General features: G+C 39.6%; 1 protein-coding gene across 6 annotated transcripts in view; it reads left to right on the forward strand.

Annotated features, from left to right (window-relative positions):
• Positions 1 to 16,840, forward strand: part of ulk4 (unc-51 like kinase 4) — a 119,848-nt gene that overhangs the window by 28,790 nt on the left and 74,218 nt on the right. For all 6 annotated transcript variants that reach the window (XM_032518168.1, XM_032518170.1, XM_032518172.1 and 3 more), the window contains exons 20-22: positions 8,547 to 8,708; positions 9,223 to 9,408; positions 11,063 to 11,190. In XM_032518168.1, coding sequence (XP_032374059.1) covers positions 8,547 to 8,708; positions 9,223 to 9,408; positions 11,063 to 11,190 — 476 coding nt within the window. The remainder of the gene's footprint in view (positions 1 to 8,546; positions 8,709 to 9,222; positions 9,409 to 11,062; positions 11,191 to 16,840) is intronic.

Genomic DNA, 16,840 nt, shown 5'->3' on the forward strand with positions numbered 1-16,840 from the left:
TCCCCGCGCCGGTCGTCCCCAGCGACCGGGGAGCGCACCAATCACTACCCCACTGCGAGGACCGCCTCAGGAGTGGGCCTAGATGGTATCCGTCAAATTTTGTAAAATTCGGATGAGCGGTTCATGAGAAATACACTTTTTTTGTATTTGTAGCGCCCCCTAGTGGCCAATGTTCGTCAGTTTTGTTTTAGAGCCTCAGGGGGTCATACCAAAGAATATTCTAAAGTTTGGCTTTGATAGCATTTATCGTGGCCGAGATATGACAAAGACAATGTTTTCATAGCTAGCTACAAAAATTTGTTTGCGCGTAATACGCGCAATTTTTATCCTATAAATAATCTTTATGCAATCTTTTGTCAGGTCGGTCTCGAGATGCTATGTGCCAAGTTTCGTGCAGATCCATTGCACGTCTCGGAGGAGTTCGAAAAAGTAGGTTTTTCGATAAATCGCGATTTTTCACGCATAAAAGTCTAGGCGGAAATGGGCGTGGCCTATATCACGAGATTCAGTGGGATTCAGGGAACGCGTGGATGTAAGGTTTTTAAATTTCCGATGTACGGTTTGGGAGTTATGGGGCTAAACGTATTTTTTCTCTGCTATAGCGCCACCTAGTGGTAGAAGTGGGCCCATTTTTTTTGTCTGAGGTCTTTGCGGACTTTCGGACCAGTCCTGAAAATGGCACGTCGCCACCCTGTACGGTTTAGGCTGCAGCACCAGTTTTATGCGGTGAAGAAAAATAATGAAGAAGAAGAAGGAAGAAGAATCCTTACGAAAACAATAGGGTTCCACAGCCCTGCTGTGTGAACCGCGTCTCGCCTTGCGACTACTGCGGTGCACGCATCCTCGGGCTTGGACCCCTAATAAAAATGTTCACAAAGCAAGCCAATCCACTTTTCCATGTTGATAAGAGCATTAAAATGAGAATAAATAATGGGGCTAAAAGAAATTAAAGGGACATTTAAAATAAGTAAAAATGTGTGATTAATTGCGATTAAATATTTTAATTGTTTGACAGCACTAAAAGAAAAATATTACATACCTGAGGGCCAATTCGGGGTGTGTTTAAAATGATTTACAATCCCGTAATTGTCTCCACTTGTTGAACACCTGACCAAGATTGACTTGTTTTACAGTGTAGATCTCCCTTTTGCTTTTAGTTGTTCTTCATTTAATTTTTTTCTGTAATGACCTTGTCCAAGTCTCAGCCATAACTACAACAGCTAAATTCTAAAATAACATTAAACTACAATAAGGCCTATATAAAGAAATCTCCTGCTTCCATTTACCGGGTTCCGTTGGCTGGATACGCTAAAGACGTTTTTCCACTGCTGGTAACAGCTCGCCTCGTCTCAACTCGACGTCCCAACGCCTCCGTTTTCCATTGCAGAGTCTAGTACCGCCTCAGCGTGGCTGGTCATCATAGCAACGCCGCAGAAAACTGTTGTGACCTCACTCAACGCACACACCAATTGTCAAACGTAGGTTGTTTTTGATTCTCAGCATGTGTATGTTGCCACAGCCAGAAGACAAACTTAGTTCCAAAAAGTAGCTGAAGGCAGCAAAAAAAACACAGCTGGCATAACTATTTAAAAACGCCTTAGTTTGTCCAGGACCCCCCGGTCTGTTTTTAGCAATGATGACACAGATGATTCTTTTTTGACCAGTCAGTTTCACGTCACCTTTTGGTATCGCCTCAGGTTGCTTGGAGCCTCAACCAAGGTGATACTAAAAAACCACCTGTTAGCAGGTACCAGGGACTTTTTTATCGTAATGGAAAAACAAAAAAGGCGAGTAGAGACGAGGCAAGTCGAGCAGGTACCATGTAATGGAAAAACGCCATAACACAGGCTTTTCTGCTATTACAAAGAAATCTGTGGACCTTCAGAATGTGTCAGATTTCAGTAACTACACAATAGTCACTGGAAGATTTCAGTAGCAACACACATTTTTATTGAGCTTAGTCTTACCCTATAATGTAGGTAGAATTAAAAAGAAGGCATACATGTTTTCTAAATATTTAGAAGTTTTTAAAAACTTTTTAATGTTACAAAACAAACTTAACATCACATGTTGAATGAAATCAAAGAATGAAAGTTTTATGCTGCACTTTATTTACAAGTGATTGTATTAAATGTTTGTTGATCAGACCGAGGTGAAGCGGTGACAGAGCCAGTAGGAAGAAAGAACATGAGGGACTCAGGAGGGAAAATCCAGCCATGGGTTATACAGCGTTGGACATCTGGTCAGAAAGACAACAGAGATAGTGGTTGCTCATCCCTGACAGCAAAAGAGGAGCATGCAAGAGAGACAGAGAGGGAGAGGGAAATAAATGGATAATTATTTTCCAAATTATCCAAATAGGTTGACAAATAGCCCAAGGCCTAAGACTGCTCATACTGCCAATCCCATTGAGACCAACAACCCAATGTGTGGCTCTGTTTTTATTTGCTAGTCCAACGAAAGATCTCAATGTCAATCTATTTAAACAGATCAGAACAAAGAACAAAAAAAGAGTAAAGAAATGTTGATACACTGGTGCTGTGTATTAAAAAGGCATTTAGTGAGAACATGTCAATCAACCAGATACCTGAGTTGTTAAACCAAAGCTCAGTTTTTCACAGCTTAGCAAACACAAACCAATGTGTCATTTTTTGGTTTATTTGACAATACTTACATTTCTTTGGTAAAATATGAGGGGGAGCAGGAATTATTATAACACTGACATATTGCTTTGATCATTAGTTTGCTCACAAATAGCACATGAGTATAAATAAAACAATAAATATGTTTGAGTTACTTTTGGCTTTTCACTAAAAACCTTTTAAGAATGTAAATTGTCTGGTTTGACAAGTGACCAGCTGTATCATTATTATTGGTGATTTATCTCTGAGGTCTTTCTCATATAGCGTTGTCTGGACTATGGAGAAGGTCATTGTCTGCCAATGTGCTAAATGTAAATCCAGTGCCACGCGAGGTTTATTGCATGACAGCATGGAGATGCAGCACCTAGTCACTGTCTAATGTGCTCAAGGCAGTGTGATTTTGATGCAGTTTCTGACCCCCAGGATCACCCCAGCCCCCTCTGCTGCTGTTGAGTTCTCCTGATTTACAAGTAAAGCACTGGAGAGATGGATAGAGATCATTGTAGTAGAAGAAGGGGTCAACTAGGGGGGCCAAAGAGCCAAAGCAAGCATGGTGGTTTTACCAGTAGAGGGGGCGGATAGTGGGGGATTGCAAGGAGTGACAGAGGAGGAGAAAGGAGGATCAGTACAGTGGAAGAGCAGGAGGAGTTGGCAGGGAGTCAAAGAGAGGGAGTTGTACTTGGAGAGGGGGAGTGGATGGGATGGAGTGAAAGGCAGGTTTCCAGGCCAGACTTAAGCTGCAGGAAATTATTTATGAGTCTGAACAAGATGATGCTTCTGCTGTCTATGATGTAAAGAGTGTGTGTGTGTGTGTGTGTGTGTGTGTGTGTGTGTGTGTGTGTGTGTGTGTGTGTGTGTGTGTGTGTGTGTGTGTGGGTGTGTGTGTGGGTGTGTGGTGGTGTTGTTGTGTGTGTGTGTGTGTGTGTGTGTGTGTGTGTGTGTGTGCGTGTGTGCGTGCGTGCGTGCGTGCACGGCAGAAGGAATGTGTGAACAGTATTACAGTGATAGAAGCTAGGGGGCAGAAGGCAGAAATCCCCCTTACACACACAGAGCAGTGGTGAGCCTATTAATGATTTATCACTATCTTCCACAAGGGAGAGGAGAACAGAGGGGGACATGAGTCCTACCCTTGTGTTTCAAAACATAAGATGACCACTCCATGTGCCCCCACCCCCCTACAATCCGTTGTATAAAATAATAATATACTGTTAATGTGTTGGATTGATATGCACAAAAAAGAAGATGACTAGTAACACTGCTTCTGTGTACCTGCCTGTTGATCCTCTTTTTTTCTTTGCCTGTCCTTTTTCCTAGGCCAGATTATCCTCCTGTACTGCCTTTTGTTTCTCTTTACCTACCCATCTCTGTGATTCTTTATGTATTTCTCTCCTTATTTCCTGGTCTGCTGGTTTGCCTGTTATTTTACATGTGCGTGTTTGTCTGCTGGTCTGTCTTCTTTCCCGTTTTTCTGTTTGCACCTCTACTTGTTGCTCTTTTGTTTGCTATTTTGTCGACATGTCTCTTCCTCTTCCTTCGCGCCCCACTGCCTATCTATTAGCCTGTTAATCAGACAGTCTGTCTCTCTTTGAGTGTGGCTATTAGGGGTGTTAGATGTTCTGTGCGAGGCTGATAGATGGTGCCTGTGTCTTTGCCATAGGGGCTCATTCAAAACCAGGTGCACTGGCTTCTAAAGGACTTTAATTACAGAGGGAAACCACATCAGACATGTGAACACGCACACTTGGGCACACAGGCAGACACAAATCCTGCATCAAGTCATGTGATGTAGTTTTTGTGATGTGATCTCTTTCTACTTGAGACTCAGAGGCCAGGTGCAAACATGTTTGGATATAAAACTAATCTACTGATCGACACTTAAAGACAGGATTTTATGGTCCCATATCTGCCAAGCCTTTTAACTCTTTTCATCTGAAATTAGGTTTTTCCAACTTTTTTTTAGATAGGAGTTCAAAGTGTGTAAATCTTATCTGTCAGTCCTGGGCTACAGAATAAGATTTTTTAATTCAAACCAGTTGCCAGGAAGCCAGTCACTCTTGATGAAACCTGACGAAAAAGATGGAAATCCTGTTTAAACTGGATACACCAGTAAAATGAATCTCATTTCTCTGTCTTACCCCTTCCCCTTAGTTTTGCACGTTCACATGAGAGATAATTAACTTTAAATAATAATCAGCAATTTCCACATTCACATCCAGAAAACCTGAAATTGAAGAATGTGTGTTTGGCCCGAGTATTATATCTATCTTTAATATTCTTAAATTAGGTACAAAAAAATTAGGTAAAATTGGTATTTTCTCAGAAATCCTGTTTGAAGTGAGGGTTTATGAGAGTCGGTATGTCATTTAATTAGATCTGCCCCATGACATCTCTGGAAGGCTTAACTTCATGCTCTAAATCTGTTTTTTCCTTCTTTTTAAAGATTTATTTTTTGGACATTTTCGGCCTTTAATTCCACAGGATAGTTGAAGACATGAAAGGGGAGAGAGAGGGGGAATGACATGCAGCATAGGGCCACAGGTTGGCGTCGACCCGCGGCCGCTGCGTCGAGGAGTGAACCTCTATATATGTGCACCTGCTCTACCAACTGAGCTAACCTGGCCACTTATGCTTTAGATCTACCAAATGTTAGTCTCTTACTGATTTTATAAAATCTATACCCGGCAGTCGTCTAGGGGATGCAGGGTAGGAGAAGCAGTTAAGTCAGAGAAACATTTCTAATCTTTGAGAAAACTAATATAGGAATTGTCCAAACGTTTTCTGCAAAACAGTTACAGGATGTTCTAATATGTTTTTGCATTTATACACTACAATATTTGAGCATTTTGGTTCAATGACCTACAAGTGATTTCTTCAGTTACTGATAATGTATTGTTAGAAATATATTTACCAGTATTAATTTCTGCATAATTCTTACAGTTAATTCAAACCACTTGAATCTGATTTACTCCAACCCAACAAATGTCCCCCACATTGGGTAAAAACACTGCACAGGATGCTACCAAACATATTCATGCCATCAACAAACTAGAAGAGAAGTGCAAGAGCACTGAAAGAGCTTCCTGTCATGTGAAGGCATGAGGAGACAAGGTGCAGTGCAGTCATTCCAGTTAGCTGTAAAATGATTTATAAAAAAATAAATAATAGTAAGTCATTCCATACCATATGTTTCCAACCTACTGACTTTCTTGATCCCTGATTTTTCCTCTTGCACAAACATGAATTTGACATTTTTGGTTTTTGAATGAAATGCCTTGACTATTGGATGGATTACCATGAAATAAGGAACAAATTCAAGGTCACAAAAAGGATGAATTGTCATAATTTTGTGACTCCTGGCAAAAAATGAACTGTGATTGAATAATTCCAAATTACAGATCTCTCATCATTTACGTTCAAACTTGGCAAGACTTAGCGAAGTGTTGTGTGCAAAGAAAAAAAAAACTTCTTGTAGTCGATTTATCAGTCGTTTTAATTTCCCTAAAGTTGACATTCTGGAGATGTGAGGTTTATGTAGGGCACTGAGTATAATTTAACTTTATCTTTTTTTCTGTCTCCTGCATTTCGCTCTCTGCATCATAATGATGGACTTTATTGCATTAGCTACTTGTCTCTTACCACATGTAAGGATATCGTTCTTTCTTTTTCTCTCTCTCTTTCTCTCTCTCTCTCTCTCTCGCTCTCTCCCCCTCTTTCTCTTTCTGTGTAGTTTCTGGCAGGGCTACAGTCTGTTAAACACACACACGCGGGGGACTCCCCCGTGGACTCATTAGTGAGCTGGCCCGCAAGGCCTGTCGAAGGCTGGAACAGACCATTCTACTGGTTCCCACAGGGGTGACAGAAGATTCATTATGTTGTTATGCCACGTTGTCCCTTGGTGTTTAATACACAATGTGATGTCTTATATAGAATTAATATGTAGGTAATTGTAGCTCTCGGTTATGATAAGAGTTCCCATGTGGTGGGATAGACTCTTTCATTTCTATAAAGTGTTAAGCAACTGTGGATCACATTGATGCTGTCAGAGGTACAGTACTTGCCTCCAAAAGAGAATCAAGTTTTTTCTCAATTCTAAAATGTTTACTTTATTTTGGACACAGATGTTCTGCAGGGCAGTAGGTACATTATGTTGCTGTTATTGCATAGTGCATATGTTAAGGAAAATGGGATTGAAGTAAATATTTTTGGGAAATTGAAAATGTGGTGTAAATGATAAAAACACAAGGCTTAACACCTGACTGACAAAATGTTCTTTCTTACGCACAGCAGCTATAGTCGGATATGATAGATTCTATACAAACTTTTTTCAACCAAGTTCTGCATCTGCTGTTCATCCATATACTGAGTGCTCTGCAAGAGAGTTGGAGATTTTGAGAATTGGGCATAATACAAAACAGCAGTTTATTTAACCATATTTTGCCCACACTATGACTGTTTAAGATATACTAAGCACATATTTGGATGGCAGAAAAATGGATTATGCCAAAGTTTGTCACCATTTGGTGCATTGTAGATGGCATGAATTCAAGATGACCACAGCTGCAGTTGTGTGATAAGAAACACTAAAAACTTTGTGCAGCCAGTTCTCAAGTTTAAAGTAAGTGAATGTGATATTAAAAGATGGAATAGTATCACTGTAATTGGTGGAGTATCTCAGTTCTTAATTGTTGTGCATTGCATATATCTTCAATGTGTGGACAGTCAACACAGCTATGTGTGGAAAATGCAAAAATTAAGTCATGTAATTATCTGTCACTTGCACCACTTTTCAGAATTACCATGATAAATTGCCACAATGACATTAATGTTTCAGCTGTTATTATGAACCTTTGCCAGAAAAATATAGTTAACTGTGTTTTATGAATAGACTCTATTGTATCTCATATCTAGGGAGAGTAATGTCTAAGTGATGTAACACAGTGAAATACAATAATAACCTGAAAGAGGCAATCAATTATGTTCTACTTCCTGTCTTTCTCCACAATGACTTTCCTAGAATAACTCATTCCTTTGCCACCGATTTCATTAGCCTGGCCCCATTGTCTGAACACAAACAACTATTCTATACTCAAGCAAAGGTGTGTGGGCAGATACAGTATACACCCAAGCATGCACACACAAACACTTGCCCACTAACACAGACACACGCAACCTCTCGTTTTTGTATTGAGGTGATGTTGAGAGCTAATCTAATTGTCAGTTTGTGGTTGCGTTAGTTCTTTGTTTTTTTCTGGCTTTTGGTGTATGACATTTTACTGTAATCAGGTTTTGAGTTTGTAAGTTAACAATGAACCAGAAAATGTGTTGCTCACAATGGCATTATATTTTATACAAAGAAAAAAAAAATCCTTTCTCAGACATAACCATTATGGTATGCTTCCTTCCTGCACATACACACGCAAGTATGAAAGTTAATTTTTCCATATATTAGCACAAATAATACAATAACCCAGAGACCTATGTCTAGTGTTGCTAATATTTGTGCTGGTCCTGTGGGTGAAAACAAGGGCCTTTCATCACATACTGTGTACAACATTATGGTCTTTGTCTGTATTACAGCTATGCATGTTTAATTTGCTAAGGAGGATCATGTTGAGGACTTTGGATTCAACCTTTAAGGCTTTTGACCAACTCATTGTCCTAAATTCTCTTACAGGATGGTTCTTAAATGGACTCCAAAAACATGTGTCTAAGGTTCTACCAGGATACAATTTTCAAATAGTTTGAATATATTTGGTAGGCAAAAGTTGTGAGTGTTCATGGACAGTGCTCTTGCTGAATCATTGCAGTTTATAATATATAATATAATTGTTAATATTGCCTGGTTGCTAATTCTTCCACAGTGGATTTATGTGATTCAAAAGTGTTTGTGTGTCTGTCTGACAGGATGATTCCATAGTTCATCACATGGCTGCAAAAGCCATAGAGAACATCTCCACTGCTGTCTCTGCCCCTTCCCACCACCTGGTTACCACAGAAACAGGCTCCGCCCTGTGGTACCTGTTCACTCACTCCACTGTGGAGGCTGTCAGAGTCACTGCCATCTCCGTAAGTTCACATGCATGAAAAAACACACTTATACTGTACACACCGATATATGCACATACTAAAATCTCTTTGGAAGCTACAAACACAAAATGACATCAAACACACATTATAAAATCTGCCTTTCTTGATTGACTTCAAGTAATGAAAATGAATGGCCTTCTAATGCTAAATGACAACAAATTACTTTTCTTTAGCTTTACCCAACAAATATCTATACGTGCTACATGCTTATCTACTAACTTAGCCCTCATGCAACATTTGATATTCTAAATCCCCCATTGTCAGACTGTAAACCAGATTAACTTCTTTGGTGCAGTGGGTAAAGTTACAAATGCATTTGTAGCTTATTTGTGATTCCATGTTTTGTATCATTGAACACTTGCTTAAGGCACTAACATCTTAAAATCAGGGACCTCAACATGACATTACAACGGAATGGGAACACTATCCATGAATAACATAAATAATCTCAGTGTGTACATGTGTATTTATTTGTCTTTCTCTATGTGTCCAGGCTCTTTCAAGGCTAACCCGGGTGGTCCCAGCAGTCTTCTTGGCAGTGATTGAGACCTGTGGCCCTGCGGCCATCTTGGAGGGTATGGGTGGAGCAGGGGCAAGGGTCCAGCAGCACATCCTCACAGCTATGGCCACCGCCCTACTCACCTCACGCATCCAAATGCACCGCGTCACACAGAGCAAGGTATGTGTAAACTCTTATGCACACCTGCAGAAGAATGTAAGAAAATATTGCAAAATGTCGAATGCAAATATATACAATCAATATTATACATTACCATAGCCACTAAGAAAGCCCAGACACAAATAACAACATTGTTTTAATTTTATATTTTATTGATATTGTTACAGAAAAGAAAACATCACAACTAATAGGGATATTTTAACACAAGGACCAAGGCACACAACGACATAAAAAACAAATTCAAGTAGCTTTGAAATCTCTCTCTCTGCATCTCGGTCCGGGTTTCTCTCTGCTCTCCCGCTCTCCTATCTCGTCTCATCTCCTCATCCTCTTCTCTCCGTCCAGCTCTCTCTCTCTTTCTCTCTCCTTACAGTTCATGAACTAATTTTTAATTTTTTAATTTTTTTTATTTTATTATACTTTATTAATCCCAAAAGGGGAAACTACACTTTCTAATGCTGAACTGTGTGAACTAATTTGTGATGAATTATCAATTTATTTTTCATAAGACAACCCATCAAGTGTGTATACAAAGTGCTAATCTTGGTAAGGCAGAGGGGCTAAAATTGATTTGAAGGTTTTTAACTTGGAGTCTAGCATTGGTAATTGACTCTGAACTGAATTTATTTGCATTGAGCATTTCCAATTTAACACAGCATACAAACTTAGTACTTCAACTCTGCTCTAATTATACACTGATATGCATTCACCCCCTACCCCCCGTCTCTCTCCTCTGTCTCTCTCCCCTGGCACAAAGACAGACAGTGCAAGTTTGTTTACACAGAACTGTGTGTGTGTGTGTGTGTGTGTGTGTGTGTGTGTGTGTGTGTGTGTGTGGTGTGTGTGTACACATACGCTAATTTGCAGTGTGTCAGTATCTGGGCTAATTGGCTGAATGAACGAACTGCAGCTTTCTACTTAAGCAGAGCATTATGGGTAGTGGGGAGGGACTTATCAGCAAGGCGCACACTACTGGGCTTTGAAATTAATTAACTTGATGTGTCACCCATAAAACACACATGCACGCACATTCTTTCACATAAGCTCACACACACACACACACGATGCGTAGGGGTGTTGTATAAGGAATGGAATGAATGTTGGCGGTCACAAATTTTTCCAACTAGTTACTGCGCTGAGTTTATGCGAAGGCAATGTCTAAACTAGCTGTAGTGTTTTTGTGTGTGGTGTGTGTGTGTGTGTGTGTGTGTGTGTGTGTGTGTGTGTGTGTGTGTGTGGGTGTGTGTGTGTGTGTGTGTGTGTGGTGTGTGTGTGTGTGGTGTTTTGTGTGTGTGTGTGTGTGTGTGTTGGGATAATGTGGAGTCTGTGCTGATTAAGATTTAGTCGACACATTTTCAGAATTTTTTTTTCTGAACCCCTTAGGGAGAAAATTTTTCATCCCTTATTTGGATCCATTGCAGTAATATATTATAAGATAAATTGGGAACACAGCGCTGTGTACAGTGTGCTAACATTTCCTCTTCATATTTAACGTTTTTAGTTGGGGTGTTACCATGTAAACGTTTTGGTGTGACTGTGCAGTGTTAAAAGTTGGCTTGTATTTAAATTGCAAAGTATCTTGGACCGTTCACCAGCAGGAACATTCACAACCAGTCAGTTACACTTCATTAATTTGTGTGTTTGTGTCTTGTAGGATTTGGTCTTGAAGGTGCTGCGCTGTCTAGAGAGTCCATCTACAATAACAAGAGCCAAAGCATTTTTACTACTACAGCTACTAATACAGGACAACACACACACTCTGCTATACTGCTGTCAACACAGGTAAATACACACTCACTCACACACACACACATGCACTCACTGGCATGTACATGCACTCATGCACAGAGATAAGGTCTCTCTCAGCTCTGGAACAGATGACAAACCAGATGTGATAACATAGACAAGAATTCAATGGTTGGTCTATCCTGTTTACTATTGAGAGGGCTGCAAGTTTCTCCTACAATTTCATTTAGTTGATTAAAGACTTTTATTTAAATTAACTGTACTGTAACACTGATACAACACATGTATATTTTCTTAGCACATAGTATACCCCCTACACCCTACTGGTTGACTGTACTGATGAAGCTTACTCATTACTCCACTCAGTCTGTCAGACCACTGGCTAATTAGTTTCCCTGGAATGTAGTTACCCATGTTCACACACAGACGGAACTGCCAGAGAACAAACAAATAACATTTGTGAATTCCATTTCAGGGTGGAATTCCCCTTTAATTAATTAGCTGTAGTTTTCTCTTACCTAGCTTTATTTTCCTATTTAACTGTGGACATTTTATACATTAAACTGAGTTAAAGATTTATTCAATTACTAAACCAAAATATTTGACCATGCTTCCTTTTGTGGAGTGATTTATCTTGAAGCAGAGGTTTCACATTCTGATACAAGCACTCAGAGATTTCTTTTCAACACGGTTATCTTGTATGTAAAGCTACATAGTTAGAAAAGAGGCTCCCTTCATAAAAATGCTGCCTGGGGCTGTTGGCAAGGCAGTTGTACTCTGTGTAACCTTTGCATTAACTAGCACAGTAGCCGTGGGAATGGTAATATAAGTGTATGTACCCTGGACATTCAGTTTGTGCTGCCAGCTGTATGTTGTAACTTTATTGGAACTTCAAATGGTTCATTAGCTGGTTGTCCTATGTTTCACCCCACACTTTTTTGCAATGCAGCTGTGAATGTGCATAGCCCACATGATCAGACTTTCATATATATATACATTACCGTTCAAAAGTTTGGGGTCACATTGAAATGTCCTTATTTTTGAAGGAAAAGCACTGTACTTTTCAATGAAGATAACTTTAAACTAGTCTTAACTTTGAAGAATACACTCTATACATTGCTAATGTGGTAAATGACTATTCTATCTGCAAATGTCTGGTTTTTGGTGCAATTCTTACTAGTGTATAGAGGCCCATTTCCAGCAACTATCACTCCAGTGTTCTATGGTACAATGTGGTTTGCTCATTGCTCAGAAGGCTAATTGATGATTAGAAAACCCTTGTGCAATCATGTTCACACATCTGAAAACAGTTTAGGTCGTTACAGAAGCTACAAAACTGACCTTCCTTTGAGCAGATTGAGTTTCTGGAGCATCAATTTGTGGGGTTCAATTAAACGCCAAAATGGCCGAAAAAGAGAACTTTCATCTGAAACTCGACAGTCTATTCTGTCCTTAAAATAAGCCATTCCATGTGAGACATTGCTAAGAATTGAAGATTTCCTACAACGGTGTGTACTACTCCCTTCAGAGGACAGCACAAACGGCTCTAACCAGAGTAGAAAAAGAAGTGGGAGGCCGCGTTGCACACTGAGCAAGAAGATAAGTACATTAGAGTCTCTAGTTTGAGAAACAGACGCCTCACAGGTCCCCAACTGGCATCTTCATTAAATAGTACCCGCAAAACACCAGTGTCAACATCTACAGTGAAGAGGCGGCTGCGGGATTCTGGCTTCAGTGCAGAGTGGCAAAGAAAAAGCCATATCTGAGACTGGCCAATAAAAGAAAAAGTTAAGATGGGCAAAAAACACAGACATTGGACAGAGAAGACTGGAAAAAAGTGTTGTGGACGGATGAATCCAAGTTTGAGGTGTTTGGATCACAAAGAAAACGTTTGTGAGACGCAGAACAAATGAAAAATTCTGGAAGAATGCCTGACGCCATCTGTTAAGCATGGTGGAGGTAATATGTGGTCTGGGTTGCGTTGTGCTGGTAAGGTGGGGGATTTGTGCAGGGTAAAAGGGATTCTGAATAAGGAAGGCTATCACTCCATTTTGCAAGCACGCCATGCCATACCCAGTGGACAGCGCTTGATTGGACCAATTTCATCCTACAACAGGACAATGACCCTAAACCACCTCCAAATTGTGCAAGAACTATTTAGAGCGAAGCAGGCGCTGGTATTCTATCGGTAATAAGTGGCCAGCGCAGTCACCGATCTGAACCCATTGAGCTGTTGTGGGAGCAGCTTGACCGTATTGTACGCAAGAAGTGCCCATCCAACCAATCCAACTGTGGGAGCTGCTTCTGGAGCGTGGGGTGCAATTTCTCCAGATTCCTCAACAAATTAACAGCTAGAATGCCAAAGGTCTGCAATGCTGTAATTGCTGCAAATGGAGGATTCTTTGACGAAGTTTGATGTAAAAAAAATCTTATTCTATACAATCATTATTTCTATCCTTGTCAATGTCTTGACTCTATTTTCTATTCATTTTACAACGTATGGTGGTGAATAGTGTGACTTTCATGAAAACCACAAAATTGTTTGGGTGACCCCAAACTTTTGAACGGTAGTGTGTGTGTTATATTCTGTGTGTGTTATATTCTGTTGTATTCTGTATTATATATACACTGCCAGTTCCCCTGGTAATTTATGACCAGTTGGTATTTCAGTTTGAAAAACATGCCCTAGATTACTGAAATATGGATGATCTTCCTAACTGTCTCTCTCCTTGCTGTCTCTTCTCCCTCTCTTTTTTTCTTGCCAAGTTTGTTTTCTTTTTGTATTGAAATGTCTCCCTCCTACCCTCTGCTCTCTTTCTCTTTCTCATTTTGAGATTCTTTTTTTCTATTGCTCTGACATTTTACACGTGTGAACTGCCAAATTCATTTTTCCATGAAATAGTAAGGTTAAGGTTAATTAGAGTTTGCGTTCTCCCTTGATTTTTTTCATTTACTGTCTATGGTTCCTAGGGCCATACAGCCCATACCCCTCGATCAAAAAAAGTATTGGGACAGCACTCGTTCTCACGTGAACGCGCAAGACGTAGGGGTAGGGGTAAGATAGATAAATGAGATTCATCCTTAGACTGTTTTAGACTTGTTGACACAACAAATTATTTGCATATCTTTAGAGTTATTTTTAATAACCAAAGTGTACAATCTGAATACTCCATTTGATTACCTTTGACTAACACAAAACCACTCCTTGGCAGCTGCTGAGCTCTCTTATGTAGCATAAATGTAGTTAGATTTTTTTGCAAAGTAGTTGTGGACAGATCCAGGAATATCTTGAAAACCCCAAATTAACTATCTTTTGGAAAACGTTGTGTTCCCAAATTTTATTTTCCAATACTCTGCAGCAGGAAATGGAAATTGAGCAATATGATTACCTCATTATGGATATTTTCATTCTTTCTGACATCACAGCCTAGGGCTGCACGATATGACCTAAAATCAAAATCACAATTAATTGCACATTTTACTTTGTTAATGATAAATGAACAATAATTAATCACGTTGTTATTAATCATCTTTTCTGATGCCAAAATGTTTCCAGACGTTGGACACTAACTTTCTTTGGGCACAAGTTGCTCAGTTGACTTGGACTCAGTGTTTGAGTTATCCTCCATTATGCTTTCCATGTGGCTGACGGGTCCGGGCAAAGTCACGTGACCACAATCATGGTAGAATGTTTTTAAGGAGAAAGTAGGCCTATCAGCAGGTATCAATTATGAAAATGATCGTCATGGGAAAAATACGTTGATAAAAGCTTCAGAATGCCGAAAATTTTCCATTATTCGAGCAAGATATACTGGATTTATTGTTTTAGCTATGTTATGGCTTCGTTTTTTCGTATTTAGATATGACAATAACTAAATTCTGAAAGTCCGAGTACAACCTCCTTTTGCAAAAGACTCCAAAACAAATTTGATTTTTTTTTTTGTTCATTTTCGCTTTAGCTCTTTTCCTCTGCCTGCCTCTCTTTTCCTCACATACACTCACTTTCCTTCTATCCCTTTCCTCTTACTTGCTCTCCCTCTGTTCACTGTGTTAGAGCTGTCAGAGTTGACCTGCCTGTCTCCCTCCCACCGAGCACTGCATGATTCAACCACACACACAGGCACACATCTTTTTCTCAGTTCTGCTCTCACCCAGGCACATTGTGTTTAATTAGCTCCTCAGTGGCGTGAAAATATGTGTGTATTTGTGTGTGTATGTGTTTTTGTCTGTATCAAATAAACTTGCACAGAGGAAGTGTCAAGATTGCCATTGGGAGTGGACACACAGCTTTCAACACACACACACACACACACACACACACACACACACACACACACACACACACACACACACACACACACACTGCGGGCCACTTGTAGGTCAGTTGTGTGTAAGTACTTTGTGAGTCTCCCACAGCGACTGACAGAGAGGTGGCAAGTGTGTCTCTCTTTATTTAGCAGTTGGGGAAAAAATGGCTGCAAGACTTATAGAGGAACACACAGGCAGAAGTCTAGCTGGGAGACAAACAGGCAGAAAGAGCAGGAGCAGACATTGAGCTGGTTAGAGAGATAAACAGGTAAATAGATGGAAAGATATACTGATAAGCGTTTTATATTGGGAAAATTGAGATAATCAAATATTGTTGTATTGGTGTTTTGTTTGGACCAAATGTAAACAAAAGAGTCACCCTTCTATCCCACTTACATTGATTAACAGGCTTAGAAAACACAGGCTACAACAACAGCTAAATCTGACTTGATAAAGGCAATGTTGGTTGCTCAGTTTGACGGCGGATCGGTCCACCATTTTGGTCCAGAACAACTATAGGATGGATTGCAATGGAATTTTGTACAGACGTTCATAGCACCCAGGGAATGAATCCAAATAATTATAATCATTTATTCTCTAAAATATCTTAAAGTGAACATATTGTGTATTTTCTGGCATATGTACAATGTTATAATGTTAAAATAATGAGGTAAACATATTTTAGAGAAATCCCCGTTAGCTAAAATGTAAGGGTGCTCCGATCAAGATTTTTGGGGTTGATCACCGATTGCTGAAAGCAGTATTGGTTGATACCGATCACCGATCACTGGGTCTATTTGAAGCCTTCTATTTATCATGTCAACAATTAAATTTTAATAGTCTTAACAACAATGTATATGTATTAAAATTAACAGAAGATAGTGTACTGGGAATTGTCAACTGTTTACTTTTGACAGGATACTTTAAACATTCTACTTCCTGTTAGAAACATCTTAAACAGATTAGAGCTTAACAAATAAGCTTTTTTCGAAATAAATTACAAAAAACTGTCATTGTTAATTTACACAAACTTACAGTGTAATTAAAGTGCAGAGCACGGAAAACAAAATAGAGATTAGTAAAGCCATACCTCTTAAAGCTTACTTGTTAAGCATCAATGGCAGATATTTCTTTAGAAATATAAGCATTTCTGCATTTTTGGCAGACAGCTTGTTCCTATTCTCATCTACAATATTCCCTGTTGTGCTAAAACGTTGCTAACTATCTCCACTTGTGCATAGTGCACAGAGGTAGGCTCGTGCTGCTTGTGCGAGAGCAGGGAAACTACTTTTATTGTCTTGTCAAAAAAAAAAAAAAGGCCGATAATGCGTATTCCACAGGATATTATGTCAGCGATGCTGCGTTGTGATAAAACTCC

The sequence above is a fragment of the Etheostoma spectabile genome, chromosome 6 (assembly GCF_008692095.1).
Source record: "Etheostoma spectabile isolate EspeVRDwgs_2016 chromosome 6, UIUC_Espe_1.0, whole genome shotgun sequence".
Taxonomy (NCBI): Eukaryota; Metazoa; Chordata; class Actinopteri; order Perciformes; family Percidae; genus Etheostoma; species Etheostoma spectabile.